The sequence below is a fragment of the Carettochelys insculpta genome, chromosome 1, assembly GCF_033958435.1.
Source record: "Carettochelys insculpta isolate YL-2023 chromosome 1, ASM3395843v1, whole genome shotgun sequence".
Taxonomy (NCBI): Eukaryota; Metazoa; Chordata; order Testudines; family Carettochelyidae; genus Carettochelys; species Carettochelys insculpta.
Window position 1 is genome coordinate 231918392 of NC_134137.1, and position 18284 is coordinate 231936675.

Sequence of the window (18284 nt, forward strand, 5' to 3'; positions counted from 1 at the left end):
TCACAGGAGAGTTCAGTCTCTCTAGTCATTCGGGTCTTGGCCTCTCCGCAAAGGCCACGAGCCGGGAGCCAGCCAGGCTGCTGGTTTCATTGATGAGGGCTCCTGTATTGGTAGGGGATTGGCCAAACAGAAGGCTTGGTGGGAGGCCTGGGAATGGCTGTCAGACAGGAAAAGACTCGAGGCCGCTGCAAACTTGGGGCTAGGTTGGACTTTGTGCCCTGGAGGTGAAAGTCTCCTTCCCCCAGTTCCCTCTTTTTCTGCAAGGTATATGTGAGTCCCTCTGCTCGGAACCCTCAGGACCATCACCAGCTAAAGGTAGCTGCTGTCTGTCTGCTCCCCTGCAGAAGCTCTCAGCACATCTGGGCCCTTATTGCAGTCATGCCGATCTTGCTCAGAAATGTCCTCATAGCACAGCACCTCTCGTCCCATGTGTAAGCCCCAAAACTGTCCGATTTCCCCCCGGGGCTATTGGAGTTTCCGAGAGGAAAGCCAAGTGGTCTGAGAACGTTGCTAGAATCAGTAAGAAACATCCATTTATTATGTTCATGAGGTCAGCATTGTTGGGAAGCAGAACAAACCTGTACATTCACCTCCACATCTGTCTGCCATATGACTGTCCTTTCCTGCTCTGCCGCGTGAGGCCTAGCACTGAGTAGGGTGTCTCCTCTCCCTGGCCGACACGGCCCGCTCCCCCTTTTCTTTCCTGACCCTATAACTTACCTGCTCCCAAAGGCTGACGTTTAGCCAACGGCGTGAATGCTTGCCTCTTGCAGAGGAGAAAAACCAAGAGAAGATGAGAGGGAACGAGAATGGCACAGATCCCACGCAAGGTATGGACTGGGGATGAAGAGGGTCATCCCCTTCTCCACCGTGCATGCCTTTCAGCCCTGTCTTGCATGGCGTTTGTTCCACCCAGCCCCCCGACCCCTGCCCCATCTTTTCGGGAAGGAAGACTCTGGCTACGTAGCAGCATATTGATCTCTGTGGAGCGTGAGAGGACTGGAGCAGGGATCAGCGGAGCTTGTTTTGGAGACAAGTTTCAGAAGGTTAGCAATGTTAGTCGGTATCTTCAAAAACAGGAAGTAGTCCTGTGGCATCTTATAGACTAACAGATGTTTTGGAGCATGAGCTTTCGTCATCTGACGAAGCGGGTCTTTGCCCACGAAAGCTTATGCTCCCAAACATCTGTTAGTCTATAAGGTGCCACAGGACTTCTTCTTGTTTTGGAGAGACTCAGCATGTTTATCCTGTGGGAGGCAGGTAAAATAGTCCCCACTCTGATCACAGAAGCTGGTCTCTGAGGATGCTGGGAGAAATGAAGAGCCTGCGGCACAGACAATGCAACTTCACCCTAAATTCTCCAGTGGGGATTTGACCTCCTTGATGTCCTCAGGGGAACCACAGAGAGCAAAACAAGACTGGGTGAAGGACAGCATCTCTGCCAAGGGCTCTGAGTCTTGGCAGACACTTCTGTCCTCCCTGGTCTGCCTAGTTTCTTTCTTTCTTTCTTTCTGGGTTTCCCAGACTTTTTTTTTTTCTCCTTCTTCCCTTAACCCCTCCTGCCTGATGTCTTCATCTTTTCCCATCCCACACTCACTTTTATCTCACTCCCCCTCTCCCCTCCCGGTGTCTCTCTCACTTACTGGCCTCCTCCTCTTCGTCTCTGCTGCCTGTCTCTGTCTTGCTTCCCTCTTCCGCCCCACACTGTCTCTGTCTCTCACGCCCTCCTCCTCCTCCTCCTCCTCCTCCTCCTCCTGTGTTCCCCGTAGGAGACCCTCTGCTGATTCACCACTACTTCCATGGTTACCTGGCTGGCTTCACCGTGCGCCCCGGCAGCCTGGAGAGCCGGGAGGTGATTGAGTGTCTCTACGCCTGCCGGGAGGGGCTTGACTACAGTGACTTTGACAGCCTTGGCAAAGGGATGAAGGTACGCCCCCTCCCCAGGCTGCATGAACCTCCCCCACTCTCCCCTGCAGCCCTGTCTCCTGCCACCCCCAAGGAATCTCCCCGTACTCCTCGTCTGCAGCTCTGAGTCCAGAATCAAAGCACCCCCGGGGACTCTTCAGTCTGCTCTTTCCTTTTCCCCCCATAGGTTCATGTAAATCCTTCCCAGTCACTGCTCACCCTGGAGGGGGACGACGTGGAAACCTTCAACCACGCCATCCAGCACGTGGCGTACATGAACTCGCTGCGCTTTGCCACGCCGGGGGTCCGGCCGCTCAAGCTCACCACCGCTGTCAAGTAAGTGAAGCAACGGCAGTGGGGACCTCTGAGCCAGGCCAGTTGGAGAGAACCTGCTGGAGCCTTCTACACGGTCCCTTCGCAGCTCATGGGCAGCCGCACCTCCCGTTCCACTCACCAGTCAGACAGGCCTCTGTTGTTAAAACTCACTCGCTTGAGTTGCCTTTGAATTTGGGGATGATAATCTTAGAGCCTGAGAAACAACCTCAAGAAAGCGGCAGGTGTGCCGGGGAGCGTGACTATCGCATGGGCAGAGCCAGCCCCTCTGGTACTGCGCACTGGTGTCTGGGCCGACAGCCCCTACGCTCGCGTTGGCTTCGGCTCCGCTGGTGGGTTGGAGCCTGTGGCGACGCCCATCTCCCGGTTCTATCTGACGTGCAGTGGAGCAAGTCCCAAGCACTGGAGGCTGAGGGGAAGCACTTAGCAGCGGTGTGTCACAGAATGATTCGCCTCTCGCCAACAATACCAGCGGGGTGTTACCCCCTCTCCCCCGGGACGTGGCTGGCAGAGGTCAGCGTGGGGGCACTAACACTGCGCCCCTTCCTCTCCCAGGTGCTTCAGCGAGGAATCCTGTGTCTCCATCCCGGACGTGGGAGGCTACGTGGTGGTGCTGCAACCTGATGCCCCCCAGATCCTGCTGAGTGGCACTGCTCACTTTGCTCGTCCTGCGTCAGACCTGGTGAATCCTGACGGGGTCCCCCTGTTCCCTGACCTCCAGATCACCTGCTCTGTCTCTCACCAGGTGGAGGCCAAGAAGGATGAGAGCTGGCACGGCACGGGTGCGTGGGGCACTAGAGCAGAAAGTGACATCTGAAGTGGTGTCACTAGCAACACAGAAACTGAAAATAATTCTGTTTAGAAACAGGAAACGGCACCACTGGAAACATTTCCAGTAGGGTGTGACGTGCTCAGAAATAGGGTGTGGTGTCACTCAGGCCAATTCTCTGTATTGCCCAATACCTCCATCTCCCTTCCATGTTCCTCTCTTCCTAGCCGTGTCTACACGTGCACGCTACTTCGAAGTAGCGGCACTAACTTCGAAATAGCGCCCATCACGGCTACATGCACCTGGCGCTATTTCGAAGTTAACTTCGACGTTAGGCGGTGAGACGTCGAAGTCGCTAACCCCATGAGGGGATAGGAATAGCGCCCTACTTCGACGTTCAACGTCGAAGTAGGGACCGTGTAGTCGTTGCGCGTCCCGCAACTTCGAAATAGCGGGGTCCGCCATGGCGACCATCAGCTGAAGGGTTGAGAGACGCTCTCTCTCGAGCCCCGTGCGGGGCTCTATGGTCACCGTGGGCAGCAGCCCTTAGCCCAGGGCTTCTGGCTGCTGCTGCGGCAGCTGGGGATCCATGCTGCAGGCACAGGGTCTGCAACCAGTTGTCGGCTCTGTGTATCTTGTGTTGTTTAGTGCAACGGTGTCTGGGAGGGGCCCTTTAAGGGAGCGGCTGGCTGTTGAGTCCGCCCTGTGACCCTGTCTGCAGCTGTGCCTGGCACCCTTATTTCGATGTGTGCTACTTTGGCGTGTAGACGTTCCCTCGCAGCGCCTATTTCGATGTGGTGCCGCACAACGTCGAAGTTGAACATCGACGTTGCCAGCCCTGGAGGACGTGTAGACGTTATTCATCGAAATAGCCTATTTCGATGTCGCCACATCGGCTTCACGTGTAGACGTAGCCCCTGGGTCACATGCTTGCTTCAGGCTCCTCTGTCTCCTTTCCCACCTGCTCCCACACGTCACCTCCCTTTCCCTTCCCAGCATTCATCACCTCCATGGTGACAAGTATCTGAGAGGCAGTCGTGTTGGTCTGTATCTTCAGAAACAACAAGAAGTCCTGTGGCACCTCATAGACTAACAGAGATTTTGGAGCATGAGCTCTCGTGGGCAAAGACCTGCTTCGTCAGACGTGTGAGACCTCACATTGTAACTCTGCTACTTCCTATGACCCAGAACTCGCCTCAGATTTCTTCTCCTTAGTCTCTCTCTTGCTCTCCACATGCCCCTGCCCCCCATACCCTCCTCTTACCCCTTCTGCATTCCCCTGATTCCCCCATCTCCTTTACCCTGCCACATAATCTCCTCCTCAGCGTCCTCCTGCAGCCCCTTCCGGTCTCCTTCCCGCTCTCCCAGTCTCCTTCCACACTCCTCCGGTCTCCCTGGTGCAGTGGTGTGGGAGCATTTTTCAGAGCGGGGGTGCTGAAATCCAGGTCCCTTACCTCTGTCCCCTTCCCCACCCGAGACTTGAACCAAAGTCACAATGCACAGGGCCAGCAGCTGGTACCCCAGGTGCTAGTCCGGGTGCTGCAGCACACGCCTCTCCACCGCACACTAGTGTTCCCTCTATTTTTTTTTCCCATTCATCCGTGAAGTAAATTTTATGTGCACCAAGGCATGTACAGAAGTGCACCTCCTGTAGAAACATCTGCTGCTGGCTCTGGGTGCTCTGGTAATCAGCTGGGTGGCATTTCAGTCTCTCCCACGTGCTCAGCTTACAGGGAGCACTGCCCTGAACTGCTAGATCCTGTGCCCTCCTGCCGCCCATGTTTCCTGCTTCTCTCTTTGTTTCTTCTTCAGCATCCACAGAGCCACAGCCTGAGGGTCATCTATCCTGAGGGCAGCCTGGCTGCAGGTCCATTTAAAACAATGGGAACCCCTGGCCAGCTTTACTAGGAGTGGCCTCACGTCCCCATGCAGTTATGGCCGTCTTGGCTGAGGATAGGTTGGCGTTAGTCACTGTGAGAGTAATGTGAGATGGTGAATATTTGTTTAAGAAACTAATGGCAGCATTAGTGAGCTCATTGTGTGGATTTTTTTAAAGAAGAGGCTCATGTGTTTTATGAAGAAATGGTGAGAGCTGGTACGACCACAGTAGAGCCATTAAAGACAAGATGTGCTGGCACTGGAAACCTCCAAACTGGCCCATTGTCTGGTGGTGTTAGAAACAGGACTTGGTAAGCCCACCAGCCAATAACACCACTGCCAGACAGATGTCCCTCACGGTGAGAACTGTCACCACAAAGTGGCATCGTTTGCCTGATGGCGTGGCGTGGCACGGACATGATGTGGACAAGGTCTCCTGCTAAGTGGGTATCACGAGCTCTGTCCATTTTGAGCACTGATCTTGCTTTTGTTGATATCCCGCCTCTTCCCTTTTTAGTGACAGACACGCGAATGTCAGATGAGATTGTCCACAACCTGGATGGCTGTGAGATCTCCCTGGTGGGAGATGACCTGGACCTGGAAAAGGAATACCTCATTCTGGATGGAGCATTCCTGCAGCAGCGAGGCCTGGAGCTCATCAACACCTCTGCCTACTTCACCATCACAGGTACAGTCTCCCCCGGGCAGCACTTCCTGCGTACGTCTCCTGCATTTTTTGACAGTCCTGGCCAGGAGACCCGTTGTTAGAGAGGGACAAGCCCCTGCACGCTGCTTGAGATCAGCAGGGTTGCCGACAGAATTGCCAGGCCCCTGAGCAAGGTGAGGCGGGGCTGTCTTTGTGCCCCTAGAAGAGTCGGGGGCTGGGGCCTAGCCTCCCTGCAGCCATCCCTTCCACGCAGGCTGGGGCTCTAAACGTAAGAACATAAGAATGGCCATACTGGGTCAGATCATAGGTCCATCCAGCCCAGTATCCTGTTTGCTGACAGTGGCCAATACCAGGTGCCCCAGAGGGAGTGAACCGAACAGGTAACAATCAAACAATCTCTCTCCCACCATCAATCTCCAGCTTCTGACAAAGAGAGGCTAGGGACACCATTCTTTACCCATCCTGGCTAATAGCCATTAATGGTCCGAACCTCCATGAATGTATCTAGCTCTTTTCAAAACCCTGTTATTGTCCTAGCTTCACAACCTCTTCTGGCGAGGAGTTCCGCAGGTTGACAGTGCACTGTGTGAAGAACTTCCTTTTATGCTGCCCATTAATTTCATTTGGTGTCCTCTAGTTTTGATACCATGGGAACAAGTAAATAACTTTTCCTTGTTCACTTTCTCCACACGACTCATAATTGTATATACCTCTATCCTATTCCCCCTCTTAGCCTCCTCCTTTTTTCTAAAATGAAGAGTCCTAGTTTCTAATCTCTCTTCATATGGGACCCGATCCAACCTCCTAATCATTTTAGTTGCCCTTTTCTGAAACTTTTCTAATGCCAATATGTCTTTTTTGAGATGAGGAGACCTCATCTGTACGCAGCACTCACAATGGAGGCGCACCATGGTTTTATATCAGGGCAATAAGATATTCTCCATCTTATTCCCTACCCCTTTTTTAATGACTCCTAACACCCCGTTTGCTTTCTTGACGGCCGCTGCACAGTGCATGGATGTTTTAAGAGAACTATCCATGATGACTCCAAGATCTCTTTCCTCATGAGTTGCAGCTACATTAGCCCCCATCATATTGTACGTACAGTTGGGTTATTTTTTCCAATGTACATTACTTTACACTTATCCACATTAAATTTCATTTGCCATTTTGTTGCCCAGTCACTCAGTTTTGTGAGATCCTTCTGAAGCTCTTCACAGTCTGCTTTGGTCTTAACTGTCTTGAGCAGTTTAGTGTCATCTGCAAACTTTGCCACCTCACAGTTTACCCCTTTCTCCAGATCATTTATGTACAAGTTGAATGTGATTGGTCTGAGGATTGACCCTTGGGGAAGGCCATTAGTTACCCCTCTCCATTCTGAAAATTTACCATTTATTCCTACCTTTGTTTCCTGTCTTTAAACCTATTCTCAATCCATGAAAGGATCTTCCCTCTCATCCCATGCCAGCTTATTTTATGTAAAAGCCTTTGGTGAGAGACCACGTCAAAGGCTTTCTGGAAACCTAAGTACACTATATCTACTGGATCCCCCTTGTCCACATATTTGTTAACCCCTTCAAAGAACTCTAATAGATTAGTAAAACATGATTTCCCTTTACAGAAACCATGCTGACTTTTGCCCAACAAATTATGCTCTTCTGTGTGTCTGACAATTTTATTCTTTATTAGGGTTTCAACTAGTTTGCCTGGTACTGATGTTAGACTTACTGGTCTGTATTACTGAGATCATTTCCAGAGTCCTTTTTAAAATTTTGGCATTGCACTAGCTATCTTCCTGTGATTGGGTACAGAAGCTGATTTAAAGCATAGGTTACAAACCACAGTTAACAGTTCTGCAGTTTCACATTTCAGTTCTTTCAGAACTCTTAAGTGAACACCATCTGGTCCTGGTGACTTTCTACTGTTAAGTTTCTCAATCAGTTCCAAAACCTCCTCTAACGACACCTCAATCTTGGACAGTTCCTCAGATGTGTCACCTGTAAAGGACGGCTCAGGTTTGGGAATCTCCCTAACATCCTCAGTCGTGAAGACGGAAGCAAAGAATTCACTGAGTTTCTCCACAATGACTTTGTCTCCTTTGAGTGCCCCTTTTGTATCTCGATTGCCTAGAGGCCCCACTGGTTCTTTAGCAGGCTTCCTTCTTCTGATGTACTTAAAAAAACATTTTGGTATTGCTTTTTGCGTTTTTGGCCAGCTGGCTCTGGGGAGATTTAAAGGACCAGGGTAGCTGTGCCTGCATGCCCATCCCTGCCCCTCCACGGGTGGCTCTGGGTGCCCCATGCTGTTGCTGGCCTGGTGGCATTGGATCCAGGGCAGTGGCTGGACGATGCACATGGCATGCACAAGCTGCCACTGCTACTGAGATTTACAAGTGGAAAGGAGCCCCCATCCTCCATGAGCCCATGCCCTTATGAGAAGCCCAGGTCCCTGGGTAGCTGTTGCCCAACCTCCCCCATTGGCAGCCTGGAGGCCCGGGGAGAATTGGTCCTCTCCATCCTTCCTTAGGTTCTTAGTGACGGGGCTCTAGGACTTTCCCATGGGAGGTGTTCCCTAGGCTCACAGTGCTCAAGTGTGGGACCTGAGTTCCCTCCCTTGTTCCATGTAATTCTTCCCATCCCTCTGTGGTTTGCTTTGCTCCAGTTCTGGTATATTTTTCCATGCTGCCTCCGGCTGGCAATGGACGCCCCTGCTTGGGTGCAGAGGCAATGCTTAGGGCTGGTTTGGAATGTGATTCTAGCTGCTGGCCCTTTGCTTGCCTTCCATAGGCATGAATGGCAGCCACCAGAGCTTTCCTGGATCCTTGAGGTCTTAGACACCACAAGGAAGCCAAACCTAGCTCTGCTCCCCTCCAGGGATGAGCTTGGCTTGCAGCACTGTCCTGAAGGGGCACAGGGCCCAAGTCACTACCCACTGTGCCCCAGACCCTGCCCTGTCTCTTCCCACCCCTACTCCACCCCCATTGCACTCCTCCCCACTAGCCCCCTGCCCAGCCCTATGGCTCAGGCAATTACTGGGGAGCCTGGCATTGGCAGCAGGTGTGTCTCCCCACTCACCACCATGGTGGGACTTACTGGGACTACTGGGAGATGGAAGAACAGAGCAGGCTGGGGCTGGGTCCTTCTGCTTCATGCAGCTCCCACTGCCGCTGGTGAGTGCAGAGGCAGTGCTGGCCCCTGCTGCCGGCACTTTCTCTAACTCCGCCAGCCCCTGTAATCCCTCAGGCTGCCCAGGGCTCCGTGGAGCACCCCACAGTGCAGGGCCCAGTGTGGCCATCCTGGACCACCCACAGCTCTGCTGGCTCGTCTCCCCCGCCACTGCTCTTTCCTAGACTCAACCCCGCGAGGTCAGGTGGAATGTGATTGTTTGGAAGTGGGAGCTGTCCTACTCCATACCTGACTGTCTCTCCCTCTCTCTCATGCCCCAGGTGTGGAGAGCATTGCCGTGTACGAGGAGATCCTCCGTCAGGTCTCGTACCACATCCGCCGTGGCGCTGCCCTCTACGAGAGGAGATTCCGCCTTTCCTGCACGGAGATGAACGGACGCTACTCCAGCAATGAGTTTACTGTGGAGGTACAAGGCCAGCACTCGCTGTGTGCACATTCCAAGGCCAGGTCTCAATAAGCCCGGAGCCTGAATCGCTTCCTCTTCCCTTCCCGCAGGTGAACATCCTTCACAACGTGAACCGGGCTGCTCACCCCAACCACATTCTCAGCTCCCAGCAACTCATGCACCGAGGTCACCACCTACCTGCAGAACTGTCTGGGCACAGCCTGGCCGACGTCCATCGCAACTCCAGTATGCAATCCCGCTGACTTGGTGAAGCTCGTGGGGCAGGGGGAGGGGTAGACTTACGCAGAAACGTCTTCGCTCCTTGTCTGCGTGTCAGGACTGACCTCCGTGCTAGGCAGCACTGTGCTGGAGGGAGTGGTGCGACTGACTCGGGGAGAGCACCCCTGGCTGTCAGGGCTGGGCTCAGCATGGTGCTGGGCGGGGAGCTGTGTTTCAAATGAAATGTAAAACCCAAAGCAATGGCTCCTCTTGGGCATGGCAGATCTCCTCTCACTACTTACCCTGAGTCAAGGTTATTAAGCCAGAGGCCCTGGCAAAAGCCAGTTCTTGGTGATTTCTGTCATACTTCCTGCATTTCTCCCTTCCGCCAGTTTTAATCACCCAGCAGATTCTGCTTGGCTTTGTGTCAGATGCTGTTATTTTATCACCTACTGGAACTTAGCCCAGAGGTGGCTGCATTTTAATGCTGGGTTTAGTGGTCCCCTCTGTCAGCATGAGGATGGCTGAGGGCCAGAAGGAACTAAGAGTAGTCAGAGGCTGGTACTGCTTCATGTTACACATAGGGCTGACTAATGCAATTCCAGACATGCCTCAGCAGCAGGTAAGACATGTAAAGGGTAGGTGCAGGGTGAAGCTGATCTGAGAGAACTGGGCCAGGAAGGCAACGAACAAGGCAGCATGCAACAGGGAAGCAGCTCTGGATAGAGATGGAGCTGCAAAGGAAGCCTTGATGCTTGCTGGCAGCAGCGGGAGGTGAGGCAGGAAAGGGAGCAGAGAGGTGCCCAGACTCACTCGTATGCTGTGCTGCTCTGTGCCCTTTTGCCATCACAGAGCAGCCCTGGAGCTGGCTTAACCGCCGCTAAAGGATTCTTCCCCCGGGGCGCAGGGTGCAGGCTACAACTGGCAGGGACATATATGCTGGCCAAGGGGGGAGGATCCCTGCCAAGCTGTTGTTCCCACTTCATGCGTCTGACAGAGCGAGCTGCAGCACACGAATGTTTATGCCCAAATAAACGTTAAGTCTTCCACGTGCCCCGGGGCTGCTTGGTTTCCTCCAGTCGTGTTTGTAACCTCACATTTGTCCCTCCCCTTCCAGTGGTCCCCAGTGCAGCCACCATCATCATTGTGGTGTGCGTGGGCTTCTTGGCACTCATGGTCGTCCTGGGCCTGCTGCGCATCCACTCCCTGCATCGCCGGGGAGCTGGGCACGGAGCCCCTGGGGCTGTGGAGGGAGGCCAGGTGGGAACCGGCAGCAAGGAGAGCGACATGTTCTGGGATGACTCAGCCCTGACCATCATTGTCAACCCCATGGAGGTGAGCCGGGAGGAGGAGGAAGGCAGGTTGGGTTGCGGGTGGCAACCGCTGGGCTAAGCAGCCCTTTGTTTACCGCCCCCCCACCCACAACCGTGTCCCTTCTGTGCAGTCGTACCAGAGCTGCCAGCAGAGGGCAACAGCGAGTGAGGCGAGCAGGGCTGTGTCAGGAGCCCAGGAAGAGGAGGACAGCAGTGACTCGGAGACAGCAGACACCCCCTGCAGTGAGGATGCAGATGACCAGCGCATCGTGAGCAAAAGAGACAGCTCCCGCTGTTACTAGGAGCCCCCCATTGTGGGAGGAGAGAACCCAAGAGGCTCATCAGAAAGATTTCTGCCCCCCCATGGCAGTCTAGGGGGCTGTGCCCTCATCCCACCCCTCTTGCTGTCCTTGTTGTACACACCTTCACTTCCCCCAGCCCCTCACTTGTCTGTTCCCTCTCCCTCTGCCATTTTCACTAAAGGAGCAGCGCCAGGGGTGGGGTGGGGGGAGGCACTTCCCCCCATGCCCCTCTTCTTTCCCACAACTCCCCCGCATCCCGGGCTTCCTGCCCATACACCCTACCCTAAGGTCCCCTTCCTGGGAACAAGGTAATGGAGGAAATGGAATGCTTGGAAAGAAGGACGTACCCACCAGCAAGGGTTGGGCAAGGGGGGGCACAGGTCAGCTGCAGGCCCCCACCTATTATATATATATATTGTATATTTTTCAATGTTGTCATTTGAGGTTTATTCTTGTTTGATGCAGAAAAAACACAAAAACTTGCAGCTTGTGTCGCTTTGTAAAGTTGCCAAGAACCCTGACTGAGTGACAGAAGGCGGGAACGAGGTGGATTTTAAAAATAAAAGGATTTAAAATAAACACAGCTCAGGCCTTCCCGACTGTGCGTTCTGAAATGCAGGGGCTGGAGAGGGCACTCGAAGGGCAGCAGACAGCCTTATAGGCCCACTCTTGGCAGACAAAGGGAGTGATTGTCCAGCATGTTACCTCCATGGAGACAGCTGAAAACCACAGCCATTTGATCCATTAAAACAGGGCCTTATTTTCAGGCAGCCTGATCCCCCTGCCATTGTTTCAAGGTTTAGTACTTCAGTCTGTTACAAACAGAGAAGCTATTTTCATTTTACAGTCTTATTTTTCTATATTCTTCACTTAGTGACAAATCCCTCAGCTTCATTGCCCACCTCCACGCTCTGCCATTCAGTCACAAAACATCACACTTAGGCATGGAGCTGCTTCTTTATACCTATTGCTCTTACTGTTGCAACATGCCCACTGGGGGACAGTAAAGCTGAGCTGCTGCAGGCTCCTTCCTTACCCCTGCAGGGAACAGACCTGAGAAAGGGAGAGGGGGCTTATGGGAAAACAAGATGCCCAGGCCAGAGCCACTCAGGCCAGCATGCATCCTGGGGTTGTATATGCCCCTGCTCTGGCCTCTCTAAGGAAGGGAAAGCAGCTGAGATAACTGCTCTCTCCTGTGTGAGTCTTTCCACGGGTGATTGCTGTCACCAGTCCCCTAAGGAGATGATGCAAGATGCCTGCTAAGCACCGTGCACAATGAGGATGTGTCTATCAGGTTTGGAAACTCTTTTGGAAGAGAACAGTAGGGCTAGGACTCTGAAGAACCCCAAGAAGTGGCTGAAGATCTCTTCCTAGGATCAATGCTGCACCATTTCCTTCAGGTTTGTTTCCTCTCCCTATCCCGACTGCATGCTCATAAGCCAAGTATACGAAGAGCAGAGAAGAGCTTCTCTCTACGCCTACTTTCTAGCATGAGCACAAGTGTGATGGGAGTAGCCAGCTGTAGACGCTGGAAGGTTGAATGCTGCAGCTGCTTGATAAATCAGAGGGGCATCCTGCCTCCCTTTATTTTTTGGTGTAGATAAATAGGATTTATTTATACTCCTTTGGGTGCGTCTCTCTCTCTGCTGAACTCCAGCCCCTTTGTGCTTTACACTGGGAACCCCTGAGGCACACATTCTGGCTGGTTCACTGATACCTCAGAGCAGCAGACCAGTTACCACTTTTAGGAGGTTGACGTTAGAGACCCCGTATCCTCCAGTGGAGATGGAGACCCCACCCAGAACGACCACACTGGCCTGAGAGCACTGCTTCCTGCCAGCAGATGGCAAACTGCCACACGCACATTCATCCTTGCTCTGGAGTGGACAGCACTACCTTGTGGAACAGGGAAATAAGTCCTAAGACGCTTGCTCTCCTGGGCACGGCCAGCAGCCTCAATAGGTGGCTGGCGCATGTTTGTGCAGTCATAGTTTGGTGGCCAAGTGGATGATCAGTTCGTAGGTAGCCATCATGATAGCTGTGTTGGGGATCTGCCGCATCATCTGGGCCAGTAGTCCTCGGTACAGAGCCAGGAGTCCCTCTTCATGGACCACCAGCCGCAGGGTCTGCACAAAGGAGCGATAGCGGGACCCTTCTTCCCGCAGCCGTGTCCGGATGACCTCTGGGAAAACAAAGGGATGGGACATTACAGAGTCAACCTCCAAGCCAGGAGGCTCCCTGCAGGGGAGCAGTGGAGGGGCGGGCGGAGCTGCTCACCGTGGGGGTATGCAATACAGGAGGCACATGTCTTGGAGATGGCGGCAGCTGCCATGAGTCCAAAGAAATCGTGGCTGGTGGGTGCAAGTGCAAAGATGGAGGGGAGGAACGGCCGCTGCTCCCTCAGCCGTTGTTTCAGGGCCTCGTAGATGACAAAATGGATGACTGTCTCGGAGACTCCCGCGTAGGAGGCGCTGATTCCCCGGTAAAATCCCCGCAGGCCCTCAGTGCGGTACACATGCATGGTGCACTGGAGAGCGTTACTGCGCGTCTCACCCTTTGTCCTGCAGAGACCAAGGGGGCATAAGTATCCCCCACCACAGCTGCACCACTAATCCTCCACCCTGATCGACAGCTCCTCCACCCTTGCCGAAAGGCATACGTCCCTTGTTATCCACAGCCTGGGTACTCCACAGCCGGGCTTGGAAGCTCATTAATATTACTCTTCCACAGTGGCCTCAAAGCACACATTCTGTCAGAGGAGCGCCCCCCAGCCTCCTGCAGGCCGTGCGCACCCATGTGCGTACAACGCCACCTCTCTTACCGGGCTTCCAGCTGCATCCGGGTTTTCACCAGCCAGATGGGATTGGTAAGTGTGGAAGAGGTGATCCCTAGGGAGCAGAAGGGGAAAGCTCAGAGGTCAGAGAGAGGCTACAACGGTGCAGACAGTTGGCGGGGAGATTCTGACGGGTTGGCTCTTTGAATGTTAGTTACTCTGCAGCTGTTACCAATTTGGGCACAGCTCCGGGGGCCTTTGGAAGGGCTCTGATGGGAGTGAAGATGTCTAAGGTGCAGCTTATTAGATTATGCTTCCTCTGACTGTGGCCACCCTTTCTAGGCACACCTATGTATCGGGCATTGCTGGAATGCTGTGTCCTGCTCTAGTGCCCACCAGTCACAAAGGCTGATAAACTAGAGCGTGCTCAGAGAAGAGCTGGGAGAATGATGAAAGGATTAGAAAACCTGCTTTACAGGGAGAGACTCCAGTAGCTCAGTCTGATCAACTAAACAAAGAATAGGTTGAGGGGAGACTCGATCACATGCTAAGAATCTACAGGGGGAACTAATATTTAATAATAAGCTCCTCAGTCTGGCACAGAAAGGTCCAATGACTATATATTGAAGCTAGACGCATTCAGGTAGCAAGTACAGTGTAAATTTTAAGTGAGGGTAATTAACCACTGGAGCAGTCTAGCAGAGGTCCTGGTGAATTCTCCATCACTGACAATTTTTAACTCAAGATGGAGTGATTTTCTAAAATTTGTGCCCTAGGAATTATCCCAGGGCCTGTGCTCTAAAGGAGGTCAGAAGAGATGATCACAACGATCCCTTCAGGCCCTGGAATCTATGAACCACACAGGCCTTTCACCATAGCCTCATCTCCCGCCCATGCCTGGAACCAGAAAGAAGGAGGCTGAACTTGGGAGGAGAAGCAGGAAAGAAAGAGATTTACTAAAGACTGAGGGTTGTATTATAGAAAGGGAAAGACAATAAGCAGAGGAAATACAGTAGGACTACTGGGTTGGCTTGTGTGGGATAAGTTACCTGGCCACCCTGTAGGTAGCCCTGTATTCCAGGGCAGTCAGAGACCTAAGCCAAAGGTACTCATACTGTGGTTTGCACGCCACAAGTGGCTCTTTGTCTGCTGCAGCTCTTTGCAAAACATGGTACTAAAATAATGTAAATAAGTAAATTAACCAGTTAGGATACTTGCGCTATGTCATTAACCAACTGTAGTTGATAAAATACTACTAGGTCAGTTACTTTGCTGTAAGAAAAAATATATAACTACATATTTCCTCTCATACTATTTAAATACGAATGTATAGCACTATGGCATAGGAAACAACGAATTCACCCAGCTGTGGCTTTTTGGGCAACGATCACTAATTTGGCTCTTGACACGCCCCTCCCTTGTGGCCTGAGTCCCGTGAAGCTAAGACCTAGACCACTTACCCTGAGTGGTTGATGGACTTTAAGTGAACTAAGAGAGAGGACTGTTTCCTGTTGTGTTTCACTAAGCTGGGAAGCTGCTGCTGCTGCTGCTGCAGGCTGGAGTGGGAGGAAGAACTTCAGCAGGACTAGCGAAGAAATGAGCTGGGTTATGCGAATGAGGATGGCCTGAGCAGTGACACCAGAGAGGTTCAAATCCCCTCATGCTTAGAGGGATCCCAAGCTCACTGGACCCACTGGTCTAACCCAGGACACAAGACACTCACCTGCACAAATTGCCGAGAGGACATGAACTTTCTTGGACTCAGGTACGAAGACAGCATTGAGCTTCTCCTTAGCCCCAGCGTAGGCAGCAAAATAGATGGCCCTGATGGGGGAGAGACATACACCTGGAGTTAACAACCCACCCCAGAGGAGCAATACTGATATCAAGACAAGCCCTGAAGGGCAGCTGCTGGGGCTGGGACAGAGGTGCTGGGGCTCAGTAAACAGACTCTGGGTTGCGGAGGTAAGTTGGGGAAAATAAGGACACACTGAATGGGGAGTGAAGAAATGGCTAAATGGAAAATGGGAGAGGGAGCAAGACAGATGTGCAAGAGAGACATGAGAGGAAGGTGCATGAAGGGACCTTGTTTTCACATAACTTACCTCAGACACACCCCACACTAAGGACACCTCAGGCAACACCCAAACCTGACACCAGGTGCCACCGTGAGCCCTACGCCCTCTGGAGAGGGGCTTCCCCTGAGTGCCTCCATGGAGGTCCCAGAGTCTAAACATGGTAGGGAGGTGGGCAGTGACTGATAAGAACCACAGGAGGGTGCACCCTTGTGAGACTTGGGGGAGAAAACATCCTCACCATGTGGGTCTTACCTGGAGGGGGCGACGCCAACCAGATTGGGACCCAGGCCTCGGAAGAGGGAGCTGATCCCTTCCTTCTCTAGGATGGCCCTTTGGGGGAAAGGACAAAGTCAGACTAGAGGAGGGGTGGGACCAGGCTGCCTATTCTCCTAGTCCTCCTGCCCCCCACGCCCCTTGTCCTCTGTCTCCTCACTGCATCTCTCTCTCTGGCTTCCTTCCTCCCACTTCTCCTCTCCCAGCGCTGCACTGGTACAGCTGTGCCACTCTTGTGCTTCAGTGAAGATCAGAAGAGGCCAACCTGCGGCTCCGCAGCTCTTCAGGAGTTAGCCTGGGGCTCTTTGCACAGGCGCAAACTCCAGGGCTGGAGTTACAGCTGGCAACTCTCCCCTGTGCCAGGGATGCTCACTGCTCAACCCTGGGCTCTGCCTGAGACCCTGCCCCACGCCTTCCCCAAAGGCAGCTGTGCTCTTGCTCCACCCCTCTTCCCTCCAGAGCAGTGGTTCCCAGACTTTTTGGCATCATGCCCCACTTCTGATTTCTGCAAACCCTCACACCCCTCCACTTTTTTTTTTTTTTTTTAAAGCACGGGCCAGCCACCCCAGCCACCTGTCTGAGACCCTCCCCCCCCAAAAGCCAGGCACTGCCAGCCCCTCATCTAATCCCATCCTCCCACCAACCCACACTAGCTCACTTTTTCAGGAGGCAGCTAGCTCCACATGGGCCTTTGCCAGCTGCTGGCTTTTTATAGCGGCTGCGCTGGGTCGCCCACATGAAATGGCAGGGGCTGAGAGCTGGAAGCAAGGGCTGGCTTTTTCTTTGGGTGCGGGGAATGACTGGGAGATGGCTGGCTTGCTTCATGCTCCCCCGCAGGGGGACATGCCACCCAGTTTGGGAAACCGTGCTCCTGAGCCTTCTGCATGCTGTGAAACAGCTGAGCACGGTGGCAGGGAGGAGGCAGGAGAATCTGATCAGCTGGGTGGTGCGAGGTGCTGGGGGTGGAGCTGATGGCCTGCTGACCTATTTCTCTGGCAGTGTACACCAGTAAACTCTGGCTCCTTCTTAGGCCCAGTTTGGCCACCGCTCTGAAAATGCTACTATGTCAACAGCAAGCGCTTCTCCCATCAGCACGGTGAATTTCCTTCCGGAGAAGCAGCTGTGTTGAGGCAAGGAGGACTGTCTGCACCGGGGGTCAGGCTGGTGTAATTTTGTCACGCAGCAGTCACTCAGGCCCCTGTGAGAGGTCATTACACCAATACAGGTTTGTAGTAGTGCTTCTCAACCTGTGGCTGGCTCAGTTAGCCCACAGCTGTGTGCTAAAGGCTGCCAGGACCACGCAGCAGGGTCCAGATGCCTGGCTACCCTGCACGGCAGGGCCCAGGCTGCCTGCCACAGGCAGGAATCCAGGGTCAGAACCGGGGCTTCTGGATGGCTGCGTCAGGAGTCTCTGCTGCTGGCCTCCTGGAGTCCCACTCCTGGCCTCGTCCTGTGGAGGGGTCTCTGGATGGGAGGTGCAGCGCATAGGGATATGCGTGCTGTGGTTCTCTGCCTGCAGCCCAGATGATGGACAGGTTGAGAACCACTGGTCTGTAGTATAGCCCTGGTCTCAGACTCACAGGGCGAGTGTACACTGCAGTCAGACACCCGCAGCTGACTCCTGCCAGCTTGCTAAGGCATGTACACACACCCAGCTGAGGCTGCAACCTGAGCTCTGGGACCTTCCCACCTCAGCGTCTTAGAGCCCAGACTCCAGTCTGAACCTGGACAAGTACACTGTCACTAAACAGCAACGTGAGCTCCACGGTACGGGCCAGCCGTGGGCGTCTGACTGCAGCGCAGAAGTTAACTGCACAGCTGAGACATAGACGGACGTGAAGCACAGCGAGACACCCTGTGCCTTGAAACCCATTCCTCCCACGGCTTTCATCTCTACGTCCCCTACCCCTCCCCTTGTCCCTCAGAACTGCCCATCTCCGACTGCTGCCAGGTTCTCCCCGCTTGATCTATGCATATTGCTAAGTTTCACATGCCAGTAAACCCTTCCCCAGCTCACCTCATTAGCTGGAACACACCAGGAGAAGGCAAGGACGGGCGCACCAGCCCCCCATTCAGCCCCTGCAGCTGCACCTCAGGGAGGCAGAGAGGCCGCAGGGCCAGCGAGGATGACTGCAGACGCGTCTTCACCACTTCCAGGGGGCAGGTCAGGATGGCTCCAGCTGTGCCACCACATCTGGGGAAAC

The 18284-nt window shown here is 53.5% G+C and overlaps 2 protein-coding genes across 2 annotated transcripts in view; one reads left to right on the forward strand and one right to left on the reverse strand.

Moving 5' to 3' along the window:
* The window catches only part of CLSTN3 (calsyntenin 3), a 24821-nt gene extending 12935 nt beyond the window's left edge, over positions 1-11886 (forward strand). Inside the window, exons 10-18 of the mRNA XM_075001759.1 lie at positions 774-830; positions 1770-1927; positions 2093-2241; positions 2794-3020; positions 5403-5573; positions 8998-9143; positions 9233-9368; positions 10459-10676; positions 10786-11886. Coding sequence (XP_074857860.1) covers positions 774-830; positions 1770-1927; positions 2093-2241; positions 2794-3020; positions 5403-5573; positions 8998-9143; positions 9233-9368; positions 10459-10676; positions 10786-10956 — 1433 coding nt within the window. The 3' untranslated portion in view covers positions 10957-11886. The remainder of the gene's footprint in view (positions 1-773; positions 831-1769; positions 1928-2092; positions 2242-2793; positions 3021-5402; positions 5574-8997; positions 9144-9232; positions 9369-10458; positions 10677-10785) is intronic.
* LOC142017127 (solute carrier family 25 member 33-like) overlaps positions 11827-18284 on the reverse strand; it is a 17030-nt gene continuing 10572 nt past the window's right edge. Inside the window, exons 2-7 of the mRNA XM_075001787.1 lie at positions 18098-18274; positions 16060-16137; positions 15453-15553; positions 13778-13844; positions 13234-13517; positions 11827-13138 (exon numbers count right to left, since the gene is read on the reverse strand). Of these exons, the coding sequence (XP_074857888.1) occupies positions 12942-13138; positions 13234-13517; positions 13778-13844; positions 15453-15553; positions 16060-16137; positions 18098-18274 (904 nt within the window). The 3' untranslated portion in view covers positions 11827-12941. The remainder of the gene's footprint in view (positions 13139-13233; positions 13518-13777; positions 13845-15452; positions 15554-16059; positions 16138-18097; positions 18275-18284) is intronic.